This window comes from Papaver somniferum, chromosome 6 (assembly GCF_003573695.1).
Source record: "Papaver somniferum cultivar HN1 chromosome 6, ASM357369v1, whole genome shotgun sequence".
In the NCBI taxonomy this organism is placed as follows: Eukaryota; Viridiplantae; Streptophyta; class Magnoliopsida; order Ranunculales; family Papaveraceae; genus Papaver; species Papaver somniferum.
This window is the reverse complement of record NC_039363.1, coordinates 831969-856392: the sequence shown is the minus strand read 5'-3', so window position 1 is coordinate 856392 and position 24424 is coordinate 831969. Positions and strand designations below refer to the sequence as shown.

General features: G+C 35.3%; 1 protein-coding gene and 1 non-coding gene across 3 annotated transcripts; both read left to right on the top strand.

The window, feature by feature from the left end:
- Positions 1-70: 70 nt before the first annotated feature.
- On the top strand, positions 71-11253 carry LOC113285309 (MADS-box transcription factor 23-like). 2 transcript variants are annotated; one of them, XR_003328597.1, is made up of 9 exons: positions 71-252; positions 7034-7115; positions 9227-9288; positions 9946-10045; positions 10117-10158; positions 10247-10330; positions 10418-10566; positions 10661-10720; positions 10805-11253. XR_003328597.1 is itself a non-coding variant. In XM_026534221.1 (8 exons), the coding sequence occupies exons 1-8, from the start codon at positions 71-73 to the stop codon at positions 10662-10664; spliced, it is 705 nt and encodes a 234-aa protein (XP_026390006.1). In that variant the 3' UTR covers positions 10665-11253. The 2 variants fall into 2 exon arrangements, 1 of the variants encoding a protein (XP_026390006.1); XM_026534221.1 differs by having other exon boundaries at positions 10661-11253.
- TRNAF-GAA lies at positions 11238-11310 on the top strand. The gene has a single exon. It is a non-coding gene; the product is annotated as a tRNA-Phe (tRNA).
- Positions 11311-24424: the final 13114 nt, after the last annotated feature.

Below are 24424 nucleotides of genomic sequence, written 5' to 3'. Positions count from 1 at the left end.
CCCTCTATCTCCCCCCCTTGACTTCTTTGTACCAGAGATACTTGGAATTTGCATAAACTAGCTAAAGAAGATGGGGAGAGGAAAGATCGTGATCCAGAGGATCGATAACACAACCAGTAGGCAAGTGACTTTCTCCAAACGAAGGAATGGATTATTAAAGAAAGCCAAAGAGCTTTCTATTCTTTGTGAAGCTGAAGTTGGTCTTGTGATCTTTTCTAGCACTGGCAAGCTCTGTGAGTTCTCAAGTCCCAAGTAATCTCTCTCTTTTCATCTCCTGTAATCTGCTCAACTGATCCTGTCTAAATATGATCATCTTTTTATCGTCGTGTCTGTCTCGATTGAGATCCCTAATTAGATTATATTTCATTAATTAAAGTCAACATAATATACAGGCCCAGAGGGTAAGTTTATTCAGGAAATAATACCTTTGAATTTGTTGCTTTCATTTATCTGAATTAAATAGCATCCACTGCATCAGTACGAACTAATATAACTTTACTAGGGTATTAAACTCTACCTAATATCCTTGGATTTGATTTCTGTCTTAGTCTTCTAACTCTCTATCTTGACCAATTTGTTTCACCTTTTAATTTGTTAAAATAAATTGAACACGGTTCAATCAATCTACTAGTACTCTAATGGATTGATACACTTAAGACCAATCTTTTTATGTGTCCCAGTACCCAACTCGTGTCTGCAATGTGAGTCTCTCTATTTGTTGTCTGAGTACCTGTGTCGATGTCGTGTCCGCAATGTCCACTCCATTTACTGTCTAAGTAACCCTATCCGTGTCGCGTGTCTAATGTGACACTCCGTTTACTGTCTGAGTCACGGTGCCGTGTCTGCTAACAGTGTCTTGTCTGCATACTGTGACACTCTATCTGCTGTCTTTATCATATCATGATTTATGTCCACTAACAGTGTCTCTTACTTCTACGTTTAAAATGAGCTTAGTAGTCTCTTCTTTTAGCCAATCAATAATCATATTTTCAGAGATCTAGTGCCCTTGGAAATCTATGTATTAACCAATACTGTAATACAGATAACTCTATTGTTTATAGCCATACCTACTGCTAAAGCCTTTATATCTTGATTTCCTTATCCGGTAATGCTGTTTTTATTCCCTCTCCTTTGATCTTGTAAGTGTATAAATTGCAACTGGCTAGCCAACCAACAAAACTTAATTAGATCCCTATTTCCTTAACTAGCCCAGATTTTATTTAAATCATGAAAAAAAAGGTACGACACATTAAAATCAAATTAAGAAAAGAAAAGAAGCAAGTTTTTTATTTATGACATATAAATTAAGAAAATATTATTTATTGCATCATCCAAAATCTTCAATATTTTTAAGGTAATGTGACTGTCCAATCCACTTAAAATATAAGAATCTCAGTACTTCTATCAAGAAAGATGTTGATTTGTTGTTGTCTGGTGCACTGTTATTTAATCATTGAAACACTAGCTGCTTTCTATCCAATTCACTAATCTCCTTGTATTGGAACTTGTGTTGGAATCTAATGACAACTGCAAGATGAAACTTAGCTTATATAAAGACAACTCTCTTTATTGATGTTTAGAAAATATCTCAAAACTAAACACAAGCTCTAATCTTGCTCATATGATCAACCACAACTTTGGTGATCATATATATATAGAACTATGAATTCCTTTTCCTAGTCCTATTACCTTATTACATGTCTTTCCTTTTCTTAGAACTAGATGACTTCTAATTCCCTTAGGATTACATCAATTTCCTAATCTTGTCCTAACCAACTTGTTAGTGACTTCTATGTTGAAGTTTAACCAACATTCTCCCCGTTAAGCTTCAACCTTACCTGTGACATATCTTGTACTCCAATCAATTGTCTCATTTCTTCAAACTTGATCCGAGCTAATGCCTTTGTTAATATTTCTGCTTTCTGCTCAGTTCCTGGTATGTGTTCAACGTTAATGACCTCCTTCTCGATGCATTCTCGTATGAAATGATACCTTTTGTGAATGTGTTTCGTCTTCCCATGAAACACTGGATTTTTAGTGAGTGCAATTGCAGACTTATTATCAATCTTGATGAGAACTTTTTCAGGTTCTCTTCCTTTGATTTCACCCAACAGTTCTTGAAGCCATATTGATTGTTTAGCTGCTTCTGTTGCAGCCATAAACTCAGCTTCACAGGATGAGAGGGCTACAACGTCTTGCTTCTGTGAACACCATGTAATAGGTGCTTCTCCTAGATAAAATATATGACCAGTTGTACTTTTTCCATCATCTTGGTCAATATTATGACTGCTGTCACTATACCCAACAATTCCTTTTGATCCTCCTCGACCATACTTCAACCCATAGCTGATTGTTCCTCTTAGATATCTCAATATCTGCTTTATTACATCACCATGAAACTTGCGTGGACTCTGCATATAACGGATTGCTACTCCCACAAAGAAAGCCAAGTCTGGTCTTGTGTGTAACAAGTATCTAAGGCATCCAACATTTCTTCTATAACTCGTTGTCAATCTCAGCTTCTTCTTGTGCCTTTAAAACTTTAAGTCCAAACTCCATTGATTTCATAGTTGGATTACAAGTTTCAAGTCCTGCTTATTTCAAAATTCTCCTTGCATAAGCTTCTTGTTTAATCTGAATCCCATCTACTCCTTGATGGACTTCTATGCCAAGGTAATAAGTGATTTTTCCGAGGTCTGACATCTCAAAATTTGATGACATTTCTCTCTTGGACTCATTGATCACCTTAAGGGAGTTGCCAGTCAAAAATAGAGCATCCACATAGACTGCAATCACAAGAAGCGTTCCCTTTTCTTCTCTTATGCATACTGATGTTTCCTTAGAGCACTTAACAAATATGATTTCTCTTAAGATTTGATCTAACTTTGTATTCAGGCTCGAGGAGCTTGTCTTAGACCATATAGAGCTTTTGATAACTTATAAACCTTATGCTCTTGTCCTTTTACTTCAAAACCTTCTGGTTGTTCAACATACACATCTTCTCGCAATTCACCATGTAAGAATGCTGTCTTAACGTCTAAGTGGTGAATTTCCCATGAGTTTGATGCTGCTTCTGCTATTAAGCGACGAATTGTCTCTAGTCTAGCAACTGGTGCAAAAACATCATCAAAGTCTATGCCTGATTCTTGAACGTATCCCTTAGCTACAACTCTTGCCTTATATTTGTTGACAGTACCATCAACATTCCGTTTTATTTTGACAATCCACTTAAAACCAATCACTTTTACCCCACCTGGCTTATCAACTAGAAACCAAGTCTTGTTTCTGTTGATTGAGATAATTTCTTCTCTACATGCTTGTGTCCATTTAGTCGAGACCTTTGCTTCCTGAAAATTCCTTGGTTCATCATTAACAGAAAGTAGCATAATCTCACATTCTTCTGCAGCTTGAAGAACATAATCCTCCAGATACTGTGGCTTTTGTATCTGTCTTGTTGATTTTCGCAGTGGAATGGGTTGAGTTATTTCATCGATCTCTTCTTCTTCTTTTTATCTTCTACTTCTTCGTTATTCTCAGTGGTTTCATTATTCTCTTATTCTTCTTGATTAACATCATTGTTTCCATTGGTATTGATGATTATGGGTCCTTCACCTTCATCAATTACTTGAACCCATCTCATGTGAAACATTCCTGGATCCCTACTTGGTCCATCATTAGTTTCTTTCCAGTTCCAGTTTGATTTTTCATCGAATACCACATCTCGACTCACTATTACTCTTTTCGTTGTTGGATTGAATAATCTGTAAGCTTTGGATCCAGGCTCAATTCCTAGATGCACAAGAGTCTGAGATCGATCATCCAGTTTCTTAAGAGTTGCAAAATCAACTTTTGCGTATGCTTTGCAACCAAACACTCTTAAATGATCTATGTTTGGTTTTCTCTTTCGCAAACTTTCATATGGAGTCATGTCTTTCAGAGCTTTCGTAGGTATCCTATTTATTAGGTATGTGGAGTGTCGTATGGCTTCTCCCCATAGATAATTAGGTACCTGCATAGCCTTTAAAGAACTTCTTGTCATCTCCGTTAGAGTCTTGTTTCTCCTCTCCACCACTCCGTTTTGTTGTGGTGTATATGGTGCCGTGAGTTGCCTTTTGATTCCATTTGACTCACAGAACTTGTTGAACTCTAAGGAAGTGAACTCTCCTCCTCTATCAGTTCTAAGCATTTTGACCTCCTCTTTTAACTCTTTTTCTATCAAATTTCTGAAAGCTTTGAATCTGTAAAATGCTTCACTCTTTTCTTTCATAAGAATAGACCACATATATCTCGAGAAGTCATCTATAATAACAAATATGTATTTGTTATTTGCAAGGGTTTGTGGTGTAATAGGACCACATAAATCAGCATGAAGAAGCTCTAATGGCTTTGAGCCTCTGAATGTTGTTGCTTTTGGGAAACCTTGACGAGTTTGTTTCCCAACTAAACATGATTCACAGATTTTTGCTTCATCATTTATCTGTGGTAGTCCTCGAACCATCTTGTTCTGAGACATTGCCTTTAAGGTTCTGAAACTTATATGTCCTAACCTTGCGTGCCACTTCCATGTCTGATCTTCCAGTCTCATATTCAGACACAATGGCTTCCAATCATGAGACTTATCGTGTAGAGTCTATTCTGTGAGCGTGAGACTCTAACTAAAAGTATTTCACTTGGGTCATGAACTGTTAGATAATCTTGTCGCATTCTAACATCACATCCAACTTCTGTAGCTTGTCCTAAACTTAGAATGTTGCTTTGTAAGTTTGGGATGAAGTAGATGTTTGTGACAAGCTTCTGTTCTCAGGTCTTGCTCTGAAATAGAATTGATCCTTTCCCTTCAATTTCTACAAAAGATCCATCCCCAAACTTCACTCGTCCTTTGATTTTCTCATTGAGTTCAGAAAAGTAGTGTCTCTTACCAGTCATGTGATTGCTGGCTCCATTATCTAAATACCATATTCCTTCTTCTCCATCCTTTGATTTGTAGTTCTTTGGTATTAGTTTCCCTTCGTTTAAGAATACAACTTCGTGCATGAAAAGAGCTATATCTACTTCCCTTGTTTCATTCTTTTTTGCTTCTTCCATCTTTTGTATTCTTTCAGGGTATACAGAGGAGAAGTGTCCTGGTTTATCACATCTGTAACAAATAATGTTTGATCTATCCTTCTTTTCTTTCCCTTGGTTTTGATCATTATGACTTGTTGTTCTATCTTGTGAGTTAAACCTTCCTCCCCTTCCTCGGCCTCTGTTTACTCTACCACCTCTTCCACGACCTCTTCCTCTTGACGCACAGTTTTGTTGGTAAGAGTTTGTGTACAAGAGTTTTCCTTGAGTTTCTCCTTTGTTTTCTTCATCAAGGATTCTTTCTTCATATGCTTTCAATCTTCCAATTATATCTTCATAGCTAGTCTTCTTTAAATCTAAGACTTGTTCGAGAGAAGCTATGATATGAATATACTTGGATCTTGGTAAACTATTGAGAAACTTCTTTGCCAGTTTATCTTCATCAATGGATTGTCCAAGTGACGCAGCTTTTGAGGCTATCTCTGATAGCTTTCCTGCAAAGCTATCAATAGTATCAGTGTCTTTCATCTTCACTCTTTCAAATTCAGACATTAAGGTTTGCAGACGGGCTTCTTTAACACGATTAGCTCCGAGATTACGTGCCTTTATTGCATCCTAAATTTTCTTTGAAGTTTCCTGTTCACCAACTTGTAGAACAAGACATTCTGGTATTGCTTGAAAGAATAATCCAATGGGAACATTGTTTTTGTCTGGGTCCAATGTACCAGGATCAATTGTTTCCCAAACTTTGTAGATTTTCATCAGTACCTTCATTCTCATGGCCCATACTGTGTAGTTTGTGGCGTTGAGGATTGGAACTTGTATTGATGGTGGCATGAACTGTTTTGCACCCACAATGGTGGTTTCGTTTTCCATGGCTCAGAAACAAGCTCTGATACCAATTAATGGCAACTGCAAGATGAAACTTAGCTTATATAAAGACAACTCTCTTTATTGATGTTTAGAAAATATCTCAAAACTAAACACAAGCTCTAATCTTGCTATATGATCAACCACAACTTTGGTGATCATATATATATAGAACTATGAATTCCTTTTCCTAGTCCTATTACCTTATTACATGTCTTTCCTTTTCTTAGAACTAGATGACTTCTAATTCCCTTAGGATTACATCAATTTCCTAATCTTGTCCTAACCAACTTGTTAGTGACTTCTATGTTGAAGTTTAACCAACAGAATCTTCATTGTCAAATTTAAGCAGTATTTAGTGCTAGTACTATGTTAGATGCCTCAAAGTTCTCATGCTTAACTAAGGGTCATTATGAGCTCCTTACATCTGAATGATATTGTTGAGTGCTAGTGAGCAGTTCTCTAAACTAGACGCACGGTGCAATCTTAAGTTCGGATAAGGGTTGCACCATACATCAACTTTAGCAACAGATGTGACCATGCACAAGTCCTTAAATAAGATACATGTAGATTCTACAATCAACCAATAAGATAAAAGTTATTTGACTACTGTGCTCTTTTTTCCCTCTTCTAGAATAGGATTTTTGACTGCTGTTAGACAATGCCCAGATCATAGTCTCATTGCTAATCTATTTATTTCATCACCCACTAGTATTCATATACGATTTGATCTATAGAAAATAAATGGCATAAGTTTTCACTAATTAGGTGTACTTTGATTTCAGTGAGTACCCGATAAATGATGATTTGACTTGCACCAAGTGTTAAAAATCAGTAACAGGCTACTTTTCATATATAAGTTTCATATTGGGTTCTACCTGTATGACGAAGTTGTGTCGAACTATTATCTATCGTGATGGCCACTAAAATTTAAATCACAGCATGATGACATTATGGACTGCGAGCAGCACCATTATATTGGTGAAAACCTATATAGACATGTTTAACTAGACAAGTTTGCAAATAATATTCTTGTGTAAATTTAGCTCCTACATAAACTCTGATGTAAATTACCAATAGTATCTTACCTGTTTTGCAGCATGAAATCTATAATCGAGCGATACAACAAGTCGAAGGAGGACCAGCACCATCCATTGATGAATGCAAATTCAGAAGCCAAGGTAATCTTTCGTCAGCCTTCAACTTGTGTTATTTTCTTCCTCTTCCTGTTAGAAACCAAGGCATACTGCATAAGTGGGATTTTCATGTTCATCTATACTACACAAGAAAACTTCAAATGATATTTGCATTTGAATCCTAGGAAATATATTAGGCAGCTCAGAGATTATGCGTCCATACCAGATCTCATCCTGACAGACCACATTCTTACAATATAAGAATAGCAATATCACTTCATGCAAAGATGTATTCCAACCACATAATGTGTATGTAGATATGTAGACTCTACTAAGCCTTCGAGGAAACAACATACACCAATTTACAACTTGCAAAATGGAAAAGTTTTTTATATTATAACAGAAACAAAGATAGCAAAGATGTTGCGAAGTACACTGACAAGAGAAGAGTATTCAATTAGACCTACCCTGTATCTGTAATATTTTTACCATGAAACAAAAATTCTAAGGTGGTAAGATATAACCACGAAAATTGTGATGCTCATGATAGTAGACGATTAAATAATTCCTAACTACAGCTTCCACCTTATAGTAGGAAAACGAAACACACAACAGTGACTTGTCAGAAACAATTTTCCCCTCTCTTTTTTTTTTCTAGTTATCCTTTAAAGTTGGTTCTGATATATGATTTAAACATAGATACCAAGTTATGCAGCAAGGAGGAATCCTTCACTCTTTCATATTTCCAAGTAATGCTGTCTGACACCTCCGTGTAAAAACAGCTACCTCTCCAGAAACTTTCAAGGAAAGGATTCAACTTTCACATAAAACCACAAAGTGAAGTTAAACGTGGTTAGAAGAGTCCAATTTCCAACTTCCCACTCCCTTCTAAGGATAAGACATATGCTGATCAAGGAAAGAACTCTCTTATTACATTATGATTGAGTTTGAAATACCACCCACAAACACATTCATTAAGAAATTCTTTTGTTACTTCAGACTCATTACAGTCATCAAACTCAAATGGATAACACCAACCAGCCTTGGGGATTTAACTCATGCAAGCTCCACATTCACTGAGCCTGAGATTTGCTTAAGCGAGAATAATTCATGATAATTTTAATGCATTTATAATCTATGAAACTCCCCTTGTCTTTCAGTAGGCAATGAATGGTTCCGTACCTGGGGCCAACTGGTTATGAACTTATAAACTACAGTATTACACAGATGGTTATTCACTAAATAATACGTGCTCACACAAAAACAACAAATATGTCAGCAACTTAAGCCATTTCAAGAGTTGGTATAAAAAAATCTTGTGGGTCTAGTTCTACAGCAGACTAAAAAACCTTCTGGCGGAATACCAGTCTTTCACAAAATAAAAAGGGTCAATTGAGTGCAGGATACCTGCCAATACACTTAGTGCAAGTCACACATGAAAATGTGGCTGCCTTTCAGCGGGATGAAATTCCAGAAACATGCAGTAACCGTATGTTGGTGAACAGAATCTATATCACCTCCAATTTTCTGAGTTCTTCTGTCTCAACTTGCTCACTGCATGGTTCTTGAATTTATTCTGCAGTATACAGATTCTTGTGGCCAGGAAGTTGGACAAGAATTAAAGCTTCCATGAAAAGTTTGTCTACTCGCTGAACCTTCAACATCAATTTCCTGTTCGAATCCTAAAAGCTACCATCCTGTGTTAGATGCTTAACTCTACAGCATGTTCCCTCACCTAGATTGGTCCAGCACATGTGTGTGTGCCTCACCTTGTTCATTTAAACCTTGAGTTTTTTGTTAGTGTTGTGGGTGGTAAGAGCCTTATACGCTACCCATGAACTAGATACTAATGGCACACCTGAATATGTTTCACTGATCCTAACAACTAATATGTAGATTTATTATTCTGCTCAGTGAACTAATCAACAGTTCTGCACAGATGATTCCCAATTTTAGTTTGCAGACAATGATAAATTAACTTTCATTTGTGATGTTGACTGCAGTAGCCATGTTAACAATTACTACATCATATACGTTTCTTGTTCTCCTTCTTAACATGAAAATAGCTAGTCATTTGATAAATGCGAGCTAATAGATTTATGTACATCAAATACTAGCCTTTTTAACTTAAACACTACTACTTATTTTACTTGCAGTTCTGGAAAAGGGAGGCAGCAGCCTTGAGGCATCAATTACAAAACTTGCAAGAAAACCATCGGTATGTTATTTTAACTAATAATTCAAGAGAGCTATTGATGCAAACTAAAAAAGGAAAATGCAAAGACTTACTATATCCATGTGATTTGTGTCTATGTCTCTATCACTATCAATATTGAGTAAATAGTCCACGGCTGAATGTTCATCGAGTTGGCTCTGTTTGTTAGTAACAATAGGTTTCCCAGACTGAATAGAACGTGCGGGAAGCTGCACAAGAGAAGAATAGATCACTTGAAGATAAAAACTATGACAAACTCTTGAAGACAAAATCATTGTGATTCTCTCATCATCTCAAGATTTTAACATTTACAAGCATTCATATGACTAATAATTGATAAACATTAAGAATACAATGAATATGAAAATAAAGGTCAAGAAACAAACAAAAACAAGATGTCTTTGGTACCTAGAAAAGCATGAATTAGCTTTTATCCCTTATGGATATTATCAGCTGAGCAATAAGTATAGAGATGTTGACAAGCCAAAGAATGGCTAGATTCCACCAAGGGTTGGCCATAGAAGCCAGTCCTTGACGAATGCTTCTGGACTCTCTAGCAAATATTTATCAACTGCTTAGACATAAATGTGAAATATGTCATGTGGATTTCCTGACAAACCGCAGTCCATTATTATATATGTCATGAAAAAATAATGGCAGGCAATTGATGGGTCAAGAGCTTTCCAGTTTGAGCGCTAAAAAGCTACAAAATTTGGAAAATCAATTGGAAATGAGTTTGCGTGGTGTCCGTATGCAAAAGGTCTAACTTACTAAATCCTCATGCCATGCTTTCCAAGTGAACAAATCCTGACAAGGTTTTTACTTCCACAGGACCAAAAGCTAACCGATGAGATACACGAGCTAAACCGAAAGGTCTCCAAAAAAACTGCAATTACTTACCCATTCCATTTCTAAATCAATATAACTTCAAAAAGCTAACACTTTTTTTATTACACTGCAGGGAAACCTCCTTCACCAAGAAAACATGGAACTATTCAAGAAGGAACACCGTATATGTCAAGAAAACATGGACTTGCTAAGGAAGGTAATTGCTCAGACTGTATAGCTTCAATTAACATAACACGTCTTGTTGTGTTCCTGATCATCCAAAAGCATTAACTTTTGGCCACAGATCAATGAAGCGAGAGATGCAAATGAGACAAATAGGATTTCTCATTCTCCAAATGGCTTTAATTGTGAAGAGGATGAATGTTTTAAACTCCAGTTATGCCAACCACAACAACAAAACTATGCCACACCAGAAAACCCTACAAAGCCTAGGTAATACCCTGATTCCCTTGGTGTTAAAATTTAAGCAGTGCTAGTTATTTCAATTTAAAAACTAATGCACTAAAATTTCCATGAACAAATGCAGCTGACAACAACTGCAATGATGAATGGGAGTTACAATTCTGGCAGCAAATTTCCCTCTGAGGTTTCACTCAGTGACTCTGCATTAATATGCAATCAGAATAAAGTATAGCCTGAAAATAATTATTGCTCTCTTTTAATTTTGCAGTCTGCCAGCCTCAGATGTCTGGTGGGTGCCGACCGATCTTACCGCCAGATCTCCTAAATTCCTTCATTAGATTGTCCAAAGGTTTCAATATGTTTCTTGACGTGAGGTGTGATTTTCAAAATAGATATGATATATTGAAAGTAGAGAACCTTTATATTTGGTTAGACGATAGTTATAAAATGACTACTAACTCAAAAGAAAAAGACTACTAACTCATATCGTCTTCTCCTAGTGAGAAGGGTAATCCAAACTATCTTTTTTTTATGAACTTCTACAGCATCTGCAGCCATCAACTATTATATATATTATCATATTCATAATCTATCTAACACTCTACGTCTTGTATACACCAAAACATTGCGATTCAACCCCATAACTCATGACCAAAATAGTTCCTAAACCTTTATTTGTTCTCTGCTATCAATATACATCTGCGGGGATAGCTCAGTTGGGAGAGCGTCAGACTGAAGATCTGAAGGTCAGGTGTTCGATCCACCTTCACCGCATTATATTTTTTTTTAAATTAACCACACTATGATACAGGATCAGTCATTGATGTAAGGTTTATGCGAATGGTTTATGTGTCCCTTACAGCAATCACAGTGGACGATCAAACCTATAACTATGGTCCAGGGACGAGATACAGCGGGACGGAGTAAAGACTAAAATCTGGACCAAGATCAAATCGTTTGTCATCGGGCGTGTATATAATGTGATCTTGGTGATGGGGCGCCCATATAATATGATCCGGAGTGAGGCGTACATATAAAGTTCGCCTGATGGCTGATGGGGCGTGCATATAATGTGATCCTGGTGTATACTTTTTCCCAAGCGACCAAATTTACTCTTCCACCCTAGTGTAACACCACGGACTAAACTTAAATTTAGTCGTTTTTTTTTTGTCTTTGGTCTATGGTTTTGATCGCACCATTGCAGTTGTTCTTAGCTTCTACATCATGTTATAGAGGTCACAAGATGAAGCCCGTTTACTATATCTTCTATTTCTAGTGGGAAGGGTAAGCCACAAAAAAAAAAGTAATAAATGTTTTAGGGCTTACGGCCCATGTGTGTTACGTAAGCAAGCTTCCATCGTTCAAGTTTTTGTCCCGGTTGAATTTTTCTGGCAAAGTATTAATAAGGCAACATATATAGAATGGTGGTCATCCAAGGAGGAGTGTTATGTGATATGTCTATTGATGTGGCTGACTCACCATAAAGACAGGTGTCCAAATATATCAATGACACCGGCTTATGTACGTGTTTTATCAAGATTCTAGTTCTTCATACTTTTACCCCTATAAAAAGGGTTGTTCAGTTTGTTGTACAGTAACAACTTTGAGATAGAAATGAAGTGCCTTTTTTCTCCCCAACAACTATATACTTAATTAGTAGTAGTATATGCATATGACTCTTCGTATTCCCTTTGTAAAGTAAAGCTACAGAAAAGTAGTTAATTAGTATAGCTACTTATATATAATCTGGTAGTATATAGTTAGTCTATATCATCAGATTAGACTACGTATATACCTACGTAGGCCCAACTAGAAGTCTAAGGGTTTCTCTTTACATGTATATAAAGGATACTTTACCTATGTGATAGGCTAATCAATAAAAATCCTTCTCTTCTCTGCCTCTTCCTTTTTCACCTATTATTCTACTACAACACGTTATCATGCACGAAGTTATACCGCAGAGCTATATTGGATCAGTTGATTTTTTTGTTTTTGCATGGATGCGTTACCAGGTATTTATTTTATTTTAACAAAGAAATTTCGTTTCATAGTATATATTAGGGTTCCACGAAAGCATGATTATCAAACGTATAGATTTCACCGTTAGCTTTTCATGAAAATTTAGTATGTTCTACCCAATTAGTCGTTATGTACTCTATTCAAAATTCAATCAAATCTGAATATGATGCAATCTCCAAAATATGATTTTAGTAGAACTGTCTTCGTTTAGAAAACCCTAATTCTAACAGCGTAGAAAAACCTAAGTTTCGTATAATTTTAACCGTTGGATTATGTGGTGTACGTTATCCTCATGGAGATACTATAAAAATTTCATAAAGATCTAACCATGGAAAGTACTCCAAAGTACGTGATACTTTATGTTGTGTCCACAAAAACGTGAATTGGAACAGTTATACGGTGTCATAAATATCTTTTTATATTTCCGTTGGATGTCTCTGAAATTTTAATATGTTTGTGGAAACATTGTGGTGAATCTACTCTAAAACTTTTATCATGATCGGAATATGATGCATTTTTCTGTAGATCAAAAAAGTTGAAAGAAGATTTTTGTCAATTTTTAGGGTCAACAATATGTTTTGGGCTCATATACTAATAGTTTCACACTTATTATCAATGGGCCTAATTTCATATATAATGGACCGTATATGTTTATATTCATTAAACATGACCTTGTCAACCCAATGGATCGGGTATTGACCAAATAGTTGACCATACTTTGACTAAACCAATTCGACTCTAATTTGACCTTTTGAACTCAAAAGTACTTGAGCACCACAAAAGAGTCTATGATGTGGAAATTTGTGTACGCAAATACAATACTTTCTTCATAAAAATCTTCAACTTATAAAAATACACCTTTTAAAGAGGAAGCCATACCTTCAACATTTCCAAGGCGACATATTAACTTCTGACGGTGTATTGCTTTGAAGGAAGTTTGTCGAAACATTCATTTTCCCCAAACTTGAATGTTAAGTGGGATATAGTCCACTTGTTAGACTATAATGAGTTAATACACTTACCCATTTTTTCTTACTTTATTCAATCGAAATCGTATGGTTAGATTCTACATTTTGATCATAAACTGTTGTCTACATGATAGTTTGACATATATTTCATTAGCTAAAATAAAGATTTTTTTTTTTTTGCGAAGAATTAAATTCATTGTCTGCACTTATGGAATGAAAAGTATATCATTTTCATGAGATTGAAATACTATAAAGAACTTGAGAAATACTCAAAAGTATTTGAGTTACAAGGATCATTTGTGCATTATGATGAAAAGTATATCATCTTCATGAACGGTAACACTCTAAATTAAGTGAGACATATTTTATTTTGTTACGTAATAAGGTCACACCACTTATTACACGAAACTCTTAAGGAATTTAAATTAGTTGTTGAACTATTTCCTTATAATGTGATTACGATGATTGGATCATCGAGCGAAGCAATTCTCAATTGTTTCCAAGATGGAACAAAGATTAAAAGTCATAAAATCTCTATATGTACCGAGAGCTAATCACCTTGTTAAATTCCAAAGAGACCCATGCAAGTGGATATCATATGGAAACTCACAATTATGAGAATGTAATTGATTGCATCTTTTATAGTCTCTATTATATTTGGAAGGAAATATATCTTAGAGAAACTAATGAGTCAATCTAGTGAAATGTAAATCACTATAGTATTTGGATTATTGAATCCATATTGACTTCGACGACGAAATATTGGGAATTGACTCATACAGATTTTGACATAACCATAAAGGAACTTTGGTTGTGACATGATGTTTCGTTTTGAAAGGACTCATATGTACATCACTATATTTGAGTGGACGAGACAACGGGAAAAAGATTGACAGAATGCGAAGTAACAGCATATCTCTCAATAAGTGTTCTTTAAAGAACTAGATGCACAACCCCCCTTCCCGTTATGCTTTTAAGTAAGAGAGCATGTCACTCCTTTCACAAAGCCTTCAGTAAAATAGGACTGGGACCATCCTAAAATGCAAATGGTAAAAAATCCATATTACAAAGAAAACGAGGTGATATTTAGATAATATCCATGCAGAATGCGGACCATTAAAGTGACATATGGCTCTCGTGGATTTTTTTGACATTTTGGGCTAGTTATAGTTCCCAAGTAATGTTGCGTTTGGAAAACTACTAGCACACATTATACATGTAAGGACTCACCACCCCTTATAAATGCTAGATATTATACATCAAAAGGAATTGATGGTTATTGCATGTTTAATAGGATCAATGTAGAGCATCATATACCTTATGGTCTCGCAAAGGCTATCATCAAAGGTTACATATGGTGCCTAATGGATGGTTATGCGTACAAACCTACCTTTAACTGCTTGTGGAATATGCAATATTACACGCATCTTCACTTATTCGTTTGAGACCCACAATTGGTCAACCATTCTTTGCGTATCAATTGGTAACTGGATATAAGACCGACATTTTGTGTTCTTACGCATTTTTGGTTGAACTATATATGTGCGCTTACGACTCCACATCGTACTATGTTGGGTCATCAAAATGATTAAGTGATTATGTAGGACAATAATTTCCAACAATTATCCGCATTTTAAAACCTTTGGCAGGAGATCTCTTACCGCTAGATTTGCGGGTTATCACTTTAATGAGACAGTCTTCCCGTCATTAGGGGGAGATAAGAAGAAGTATTCTCTAAGGGAACGACATGAATTGTCGTGGTGTATTCCCACTGTGTCTCATATTGATTCTTGTACTGCACAAATGTAAATGTGAAGTGAAAGAATAATCGATTTTCAGAATGTTTATTGATGTCGCTAAAGTGATGAGATCACACATACCAGCTGCAAACCTACCTGCAAGGTTACAGATCCTCAATAAGGGATATACACCATAGACTAAGGAGTTGCAACTACACTTAGTGGAAGTGTGGTCGAGGCCGTGGCTCCATGAAGGAAGTTGGAGAGACCACTTGGTTCGATCAATCCTCACCTAGAAAGGAAGTAGGTGAGGAAGGCACAAATTACTTATATCATCAAAAATCATCTCTTAAGATTGTCTCTGAATATGTCCATGAATCAAACTGGAGGACGCTCCGAATTTTAACGATTCTAGAGAACAATGACACCCCTAATGGATTATGAGAATGCGCACGAGTCAATGGAAAGATCATGCGAGCATATTGATGATTAATTTCATACACACTTGCTTAAGGAAATAGAGAAAAATGAGATCGAACCGTGCTCCTTGTTTCTTAATGTCAACGAATAGCATATTTGGCCTATACAATCCAGGTAGAACTTGGTTCTTTGACAAATATACAGGTATTTGGTGTGGTAGTGCTAACCAACCAAGTGTAAATCCTATTGGACATACATGATTAATTTTTCATAAAGCATAATGAGAAGAAAGAAGTCTTAAAGTATAAAGACTCGCCTTGTGGCGTGAGGTTTCTCACAAATCCCTGGAATTATTTTGTAATGAACTTCATAGTGTTCGGATACTCAGTTAGCTTGGTAATTTCAAAAGGACTTGAAATGCAGCATATGTATGTGGTTGTTACGTATCTCTGAAAGAATCAAGAGATAGAAGATATTTATAAAGTACTTGATAGCCTTTTGTTACCCAAATCAAGTGACTGTAAACCACATAGTGCGTTTACAATTAGTTAGAACGCTCAGTTATAGATAGAAGCAATCAGACGGATGTGGTATACCCGTCTAAGTGGCTATTTGATTTGGAGGGGATAGACAAGTAAGTTATTTTTCCTTGCGTATTCACAAGAAAGTTCCTGATTTGGAATTGTATCTACCTATGTCGATGGTACTGACATGATGGGTACTCTTGATTTAATAAGAGACCTTAAAAGTTATTTGAAGTCCGAACTTGAGATTAAAAATCTGGGGAAAGCTCCACCGAATACTGAGCTTGTGGTATATCATTCCACCAGTTTGCATATGTCTAAAGTTTTCAGGAAATTTAATAAAGACATGCATCCTAATAGCACTACCATGATTAGTCGAGGTTCAAATGTAAGTAAGTGACCATTTAGTCTAAAGGAAGATGACGAAGATGTGTTGGGGATGAAATTCCCATATCTAAGTACAATATATGCATTGTTGTACTTAGTATAGTAATATACTCGATTAAATTTTACATCCTCATGGAACTTGTTAGCTAGATATCGCTGAGCGCCGACGCAACGTCATTGGAATGGCACAATGAATGTAATCATGCACTTAAAAGTAACCATTGACATGAGTTTGTTTTATCACAACAAAGACATAAATATGAATGCTAAAGGAACTGCAATCCAAAGGTTGTTGTTTATGAAGGAACAACAATCTCTTCTCCAACGAAAGTAATCAGGGGGAGATATGGTAGACTATTTTCTAAGTCATTACCGATATTCAGTTTTGAAAAGTACATGACTGAAGAAACTGTCTGAAACTACTCTAAAAGTAATCAGGGGGAGATGCCGACATCAGGGGGAGGATCCAAGGATATGATGTCGACATATTTTACTTTGAAATTGAAGCTGTGTTGTACTATTATTCCCTTCCATCGAGAATAGTTTTTCCCAAAGGGTTTTGTTACTCGACAAGGTTTTTAGCGAGACAACACTAAAAACATCAAGTATGTTGAACGTTGAAGACATAGAGATCGCTTTGATATTACTGAAAATATCTGAATCAAAGAAATGAAACGCGATATTCTCTTAAGCAACGTAACTTCCAGAATCAACAACATGGTCTTATAAACATTCAAGTCACCAAAGTAAAGTGTGATAAACTCTTTTTGAATTCATTAGACTAATGAAAATTATCTGACATCAGGGGGAGCATCTATTGGTGTGTTGAACTATTTTCCTTCACCGAGGTTGATTTTACCCACAAGGTTTTGTTACTCGGCAAGGTTTTTAATGAGACAACAACAAACACCTGGAATATGATTTCCAAGCTAAGGCTATTGTCTTTCTAACGAGGATTTTCTTCCTTAAGAGTTGTGAAGCAACTAGTCAACTTCAACGGAGCAAAGTGATCATCTGCAACGGATCACCTTTACTTGCATCTATCACGTTGTACTCTTTTCCCTTCGTCAAGGTTTTATCCCGCTGGGTTTTCCTTGTCAAGGTTTTAATGAGGCAACATATTTGAGTCCATCTATGTTCGAAGTTTGCTTAATATTATACTCTTTTTCTTTAGTTCAGGTTTTGTCCCTCTGGCTCTTCCTGACGAAGTTTTAACGAGGCAATTAACTTAGACTCGTTGATCTTTGAAAATCGTATTCCATGTGATGAACTACATGTAAAGTACGTAAAAACATGTGAAGTACTACATGTGAAGAGTTTTACCAAGGTTTTATCCCACTGGGTTTTTTCTTGTCAAAGTTTTAATGAGGTGATTGATTTTGGCACAAGTCATCAAGAAGAGGACGACATTTGAAGACTTATATTCGAAGCACTATCCGTGAAGCACTACAAACGGAGTTCTATTGGACCACACAAGGGGAAGTGTTATAGGGCCTACGGCCCATGGGTGTGTGGCCCAACTAGAAGCCTAAGGATTTCTCTTTACATGTATATAAAGGATACTTTATCTATGTGATAGGCTAATCAATAAAAATCCTTCTCTTCTCCGCCTCTTGCCTTTTCACCTATTATTCTACCACAGCAATAAACTAATAACCGCACCGTATTTAATAAATGAAATCTTAAAAGATGAAACAATTTAACATTCAGCTTCATAAATTTATCATGTCCTGTTAGATTCACTAACCTTTTGAATGAGTTTCTTTTTGTCTTCCAATAGCAGCAGACTACATGATCCTAACCTCAGTTCTTCATCCAAACAAAAAACCTAAGAAAATCGAAACAGAAATAATTAGGAATTTCTTTATATCAAAAACAACCAAATCAGACGTGTTGATGAACAGGATTTCAAAAATGAACGAATACAATGGATATTTCGTGTGTAGATAGTGATCCAACAAATACTATATTTGTCGACACTGTTTCAAAGTTTATTTGAACTTGTTGCAAGTGTACTAAAGTGCTTTCGGATAATACAGGAATTCGATTTATAACATACCTTCATGTATATTTTCTAACCTAGTAAATAATATATAAATTTCAAATAATCTTATCTCCATTTTTACTATATTGTATGTAATACAGAAAAAGAATATAAATTGGGTTGCGTATGGAGCAACTAGAGAACACATCGAGGAGTCACTGGAATTTTCAAATAAAATAACAGGTTGCCTAGAAAATTGTTTAATTAAACAAATGCCTTCCTTCAATTATGTCTTACAATAACCCTCAAAATAATGTCAAGTTGGTATCACTTATGTTAATCTATGGTGACTATCTCTTTCTCTCCCTGTAAATGAGCTGCATCATTTTGAGATGGGGGCACATGGATAACCGATAGTGCATGGTTATATCTGTCTATATCTCCTAATAAAAATGGAAATGGAATAAGAAAAAAGTATAACAAGTAATATACATTTAAAATTAGGAATTGATAATTTTATATACTTCCCAATTACTTGAGATTCTTAGAGTGTTTGACACTTGACAAAGCCTACTTTGTTCTTTTTATTATAATGTAAGTTTTCATAGGTTTTTGTGTCCCTTAATCCTTGGATCCTAGTATTAGTTTTGGTTAAGGTTTGCAGGAAAGAATCTCATCCTCAAAAGATTTGATTCACATGGCCTCAACTAATACAGCTTCAGAAAAGCTATTATATGTATATACAAATCAAGTACAGAAAATAACCCCAAAACCATGGATATAACTATGCCTTGCCATTCTTACTCTTGTGGATGTAAAGCTGTTGTACCTTCTTCTGCAATTAGTATAAATTCATGTTGGGTAACAGTTTGAATTTAAAACTTCAAGTTCCAAGCAAATGGTTACACTTTAAGCAAAATATGGTATGACGGATACTGACTTCGTCTGTACTATTTGTCAATTTACTTCCAGTCCCAAGTAAATTGTTATACTATGAGCTAAAAATGGTATGATGGAGTTTGTACAACTACTTGGAAATTTACAAGTTCCAAGTGAATTGCTCACCTTTGAGCTAAGGTTGGTAAATTTTCTCAGCTCAACTTGCCATACTTGCTATATTAAGGTTTTGAAAATAAAAAGGAAAAAAAAACAGATTGGCACCCATAAGTTATGTCAACATAGCTGGGCTTGACAGATATATGATCATTTTAGGCGACTTTACCTTAATTATAAATATTTAGCATTGATTTAGTTTATCTAATTCCTTCTTTATCATTTCCTCGTACTAGTTTTCTAAATCTTTCTATTCTGACTTTCTCAACTATTAAGCAACTAACTACTTATGTGATTTCTCTTAGTACAACATTAGATATTTTCTGCAGACATGGGTAGCACTATCTGAGCAAAAACAGCAAGTTCCATCATTACATGTAAACTGGCCCCTAATACAAGCTTAATTAGAATTAACTGATTAAGAAATAGACATAAAATAACCGCAAATAAAAGATATCCTATTAACTTATTCCCCCATGTAGCGGTTAAAATGGCTGTTTTGTGCCTAACCTTGTTAAAAGTCTAGTGTGCATTTGGAGTACGACCAGAATATATTAAGCAAGTTAATAAGTTTTTTACCATATAAATTAATAACCCGTTTCATGCATCACTAAGCTAAGACATAGTACAAGGTACAATGTATTTGTACCTGCTAAGCTTTAGCTTTACTCTCCATAACCTCCAGAACTTGTTACAGTAAAACCTCAACAACGTTTCCTTACTCCTTTTAATATTGACATATTAAGAGTAATCACTTGTGCATTAGTATAATTTTGTGTGCGTACCTACAAAGTGACTGTTTTCCAGCGAGGAGTTCCACCTTTAACGGCGCATACAACGCATGCGAACGTACCTGATGGCCCAGATGGTGTGCAATAAGAGTAAGTTAGGTTCTCTCCACAATGCAGTGGAACACCAAAACATAAATTTTAATATCTTATTTCAAAACAAAATTCAATAGAACTATTTAAAAGAAATTAATAATAATAATAATAATAATAAAGAACTTGCGATCACCTATCGAAAAGTCCACCGAAAGTTGGCGTGCAAACGACGCTCAATGTAAGATATATCGATAAAATTAAACCCGGCCTGCTGCGCCAAGACATGCGTTAAAATTCTCTGTGGTGACAGCCATGGTAGTGGGTAAGCGAATCTTGAATAATTTGAATTATGATGGTACAATGTGGATTCTACTGCAAGTGAACTTCATTATAAAGCTTATTTCAGCAAAAAAAATAAAAAAAAATGTCAGTTAGGCTCGACATAAAAACAACAACTCGACAATTAGTATTTGGTTCCACAAGATTAGTCTATATATATAATAGCTTTACTAGAAACCAAAAAAAAAATAAAAAATGTACCAACAAAAATATCAGAAATACATGCTCCATCAGAAAGACACTAACACAAGTGTAGAATGAGAATAAATTCAGTTCAATAAGCCAACACATTTATACAAGTTCCAAAATCCTTAAAACCATGGAAGATAGTTAACTTCTTTCTATGCATTTTAGGGAACTGTTTTAACAGACAAGCATTGAACTTTCCTGCAGCTATACATACCACTGTCTAGTCCACTTCTCTTATAAACTCAAATGTCCTTTCTTTTTTCTTCTAAGAAATCTATTTTTCGTACTTGTTTTCTCCAGTCTAAGATAAACATTACCTCTTCTTGTGTACTCCAAGTTGAGGAATGGAGAACAACAAAACTCATATAAGCTAGCATAGGTTTAAGTACAAATTTTATGGGTAACTAGCTAGTTTTAGTAAGTTTGATAGAGCTAATCCAGATCTCGATATTCAAGTAATGACCAGTACTTGTTATCTTATTTTTGAATATTGATTGCATCTGTAAAAGAGTAATAGATATGTCACGATCACGTGCTTAAGCTCGTTGAAAGATTTCGAAAAAACTAATCTTTTTCTAAACGGAAAATGTGTCATTTGTCCAAATATTTTTAAAACACGGTTCAAATAGACGAGTAGAAATTAGTATGGGTGAAATGGATACAAAAAGAATACCAAGAATGAAACTGGTTTCATCCAGTCTTAAACTTAGAAAAGAGCGAGGATGAAACTGGTTGCATCCTACTGTAAATTTAAAACAAGAAAAAATACTTGAAAATGGGCAGGATGAAACTGTTTACATCATGTTTATTTTTAAGTATTTTGTCCATTTAAACAGTATCAAATTTTACATTTCGTTTTCATCCAGGAATTGTTGATTTTGGTCTTTTTAATCAATTTTGTGTTTTCTAAATTAAACGTATATACCTTGTGGCTGACTGGGTATGCTTAAAATATAATAGCGCTTTCGCTGACTGCTGAACGTGACGGCCAAATCAATGTAACTTATTCAAAGTCGTGGTAAGGATCTGTTCGAATCTATTCATTGAGCTGCTAAGGTTATCTACTGGGTATGCTTAAAATATAATATCTAGATTAACTGTGAAGTTTTCATTTCCTCTTAGTGAAGATTTTTTTCCATAAAATGGGCTAAAGAATGGCCTCCACAGCTCAAAATCAGATGGGAGTGGATAAAAATGAACAATTCTATGAATTGAAACTTTAGGTGTTCAGGAAAACATAATTGGAATTAGTCCATTAGTTACTTTATTTTATTTCAAATTATTCTGAAAGAAAACTCTTTAGAAGGATTGAAACTAAATTGTAAATAAACATTCTAATTGATTCTGAACTTTTGGCTTGCCTAATGTATAACCACTTTTCTAATACACTACAGCAAGAAAAGGTAAAAAAAGTTGCATGCCATGGTTATCTCCTCTTATTTTTCATCTCTTTCATCCCCTTTTGATAAATGTAATATTAAGCCTACTTCAAAAGAAGAAAAAACAATCGATTCCTGGTGTTGGGTAGCATAACTTACTCTAGAAGTAAAATGGATATTAAGACTGTACATCGAACACTCAATTTATATATGACGTCCTCCGGAAAATTTCTATATTTTTTCCTGTCTAGCTATATGAATGTTAAACAAAAAGTTATCTCAACTACATATGTTTCCTAGTGATTTCAGGAAATCTGAATCGTAACGACTTGAAATGGATCGTGAGCCTTAGTTAAGAGTTAATCTAAAAGAAATCAACCAGTAAGAATTTTAAAACGGGCTGTACATCGACGACTCCACAACAAACAGACAATGACATGAATCTATACAACAATGGTTCACAAGGGAGCGAATGGAGAAAAATGTCTATTTTGTACACGTGTATGAAACGTACCTTCTCATTCGCCCGACACTCAAAAAACTCGCAGCATACATAGTTTTGACCAATGACAGCAGTGTAGAAAGTGGTCAATGAGAACGTACAGTTGTACACCTACCTTCAAATTGTGACACAAATAGAGGAGCTCAATAATAAGCAAATAACTGAGTGGAAATACTTGTCATTACAGAAAACAACAAAGGCTAATGTGAAGGGGGGAAAAAACAAAGAGCAAACCCTAGCTACCATTAAAATAGTAATATCATTATATTACAAACAAATAAATTAATTAATCTGCTCTTTACTTAAAATTTTATTTAGTAATTGTTAATTTCCATACGTTAATTTATTCCAACTTGGGATAACCACTGGTTTTGCTGGATGAAATCTGAAACTAGTACTGTTCTCTGACATAGGTGGTTTTACTGCTTCCCAAAACACCTGATTACTTAATTAGCCTTTCCTAATAAATGTTAGCCTTTCCTAAATCAGTTTGCAAGTCATTTTAGGAATCTGATTTTTTTTAAGAATTAGTTCTCTGTTTAGGACTTCTATTTTTAGGTGGATTCTAGATTATTCATAGCCCTATAAATAGAGGTGTAACCCTTTAGTTATTGTATCCTAGTCTGAATTGTTAGAGGTGTGTGAAGAAACAATTTGTCTATTCTCTAAGTTTCAATAAGAAGTATATTTGTTGCAGTGGAGTAGGCATATTGCCGAACCACTATAATTCTTTGTGTTCTTGTTTAAATTCCGCACTAGCTTTCTTTTTTCTGTGTGAAGATCTTGGGGTGTTTAGGAAGTAGCTAAGCTTAAGCACAACAAACTGGTATCAGGGCCAGTTCTAGGGCTTCGTCTAGAATTAGCTTGTTTGAAGTCAGAAACAGAGTTTGAAGGTGAAGATGTCGAAGTCGACGTCGAATGCAAAGTTTGAAGTAGAGAAATTTGATGGTAAGAATAATTTTACCATGTGGCAATGTGAAGTTCGTGATGCTTTGAGTCAGCAAGACCTGGAGAATGCTTTATTAGAAGAAAATCCTGTTGCAGCAGAGATGACGGATGTTGAATGGACAAAGATGAATCGTCAGGCTTGTAGCACAATCCGTTTGTGCCTTACGAAGGATATAAAGTACGATGTGATGAGTGAGAATGTAGCTTTTAAGCTGTGGAAGAATCTGGAAGACAAGTATGTAGTAAAAAGTGATTCAAATCGAATCATGATGTAGAGAAGACTTTTCAGATTCAACAAAAAACCAGGTACCTCTATGGTTAAACACCTCGCCGAGTACAATAGATTAATTGTTGATGCACTTAATATTGATGTGAAACTCGAAGATGAAATTACCAAAACTTGTCGTTTTTTAGCCTTTCTACCTGATTCGTATGAGACTTTCATTGATAGTTTATCGAATAAGATAGAGGATAAAACACTCAAGTTTGATGATGTGGCTTCTGCTCTTATAAGTTATGATATTAGGAAAAGGGATACAGATTTGAACAGGGAAACGACTAGTGAAGCCTTGACAGTCAGAGGGACAAGAAGAATTCAGGTAAATCAAGGTTC

Coding starts and splice junctions, on each gene's coding strand:
- LOC113285309 (XM_026534221.1), top strand. CDS start 71: ATGGGGAGAGGAAAGATCGTGATCCAGAGGATCGATAACACAACCAGT. Junction 253..7,033: donor TGTGAGTTCTCAAGTCCCAA/GTAATCTCTCTC, acceptor CCTGTTTTGCAG/CATGAAATCTATAATCGAGC. Junction 7,116..9,226: donor ATGCAAATTCAGAAGCCAAG/GTAATCTTTCGT, acceptor TTTTACTTGCAG/TTCTGGAAAAGGGAGGCAGC.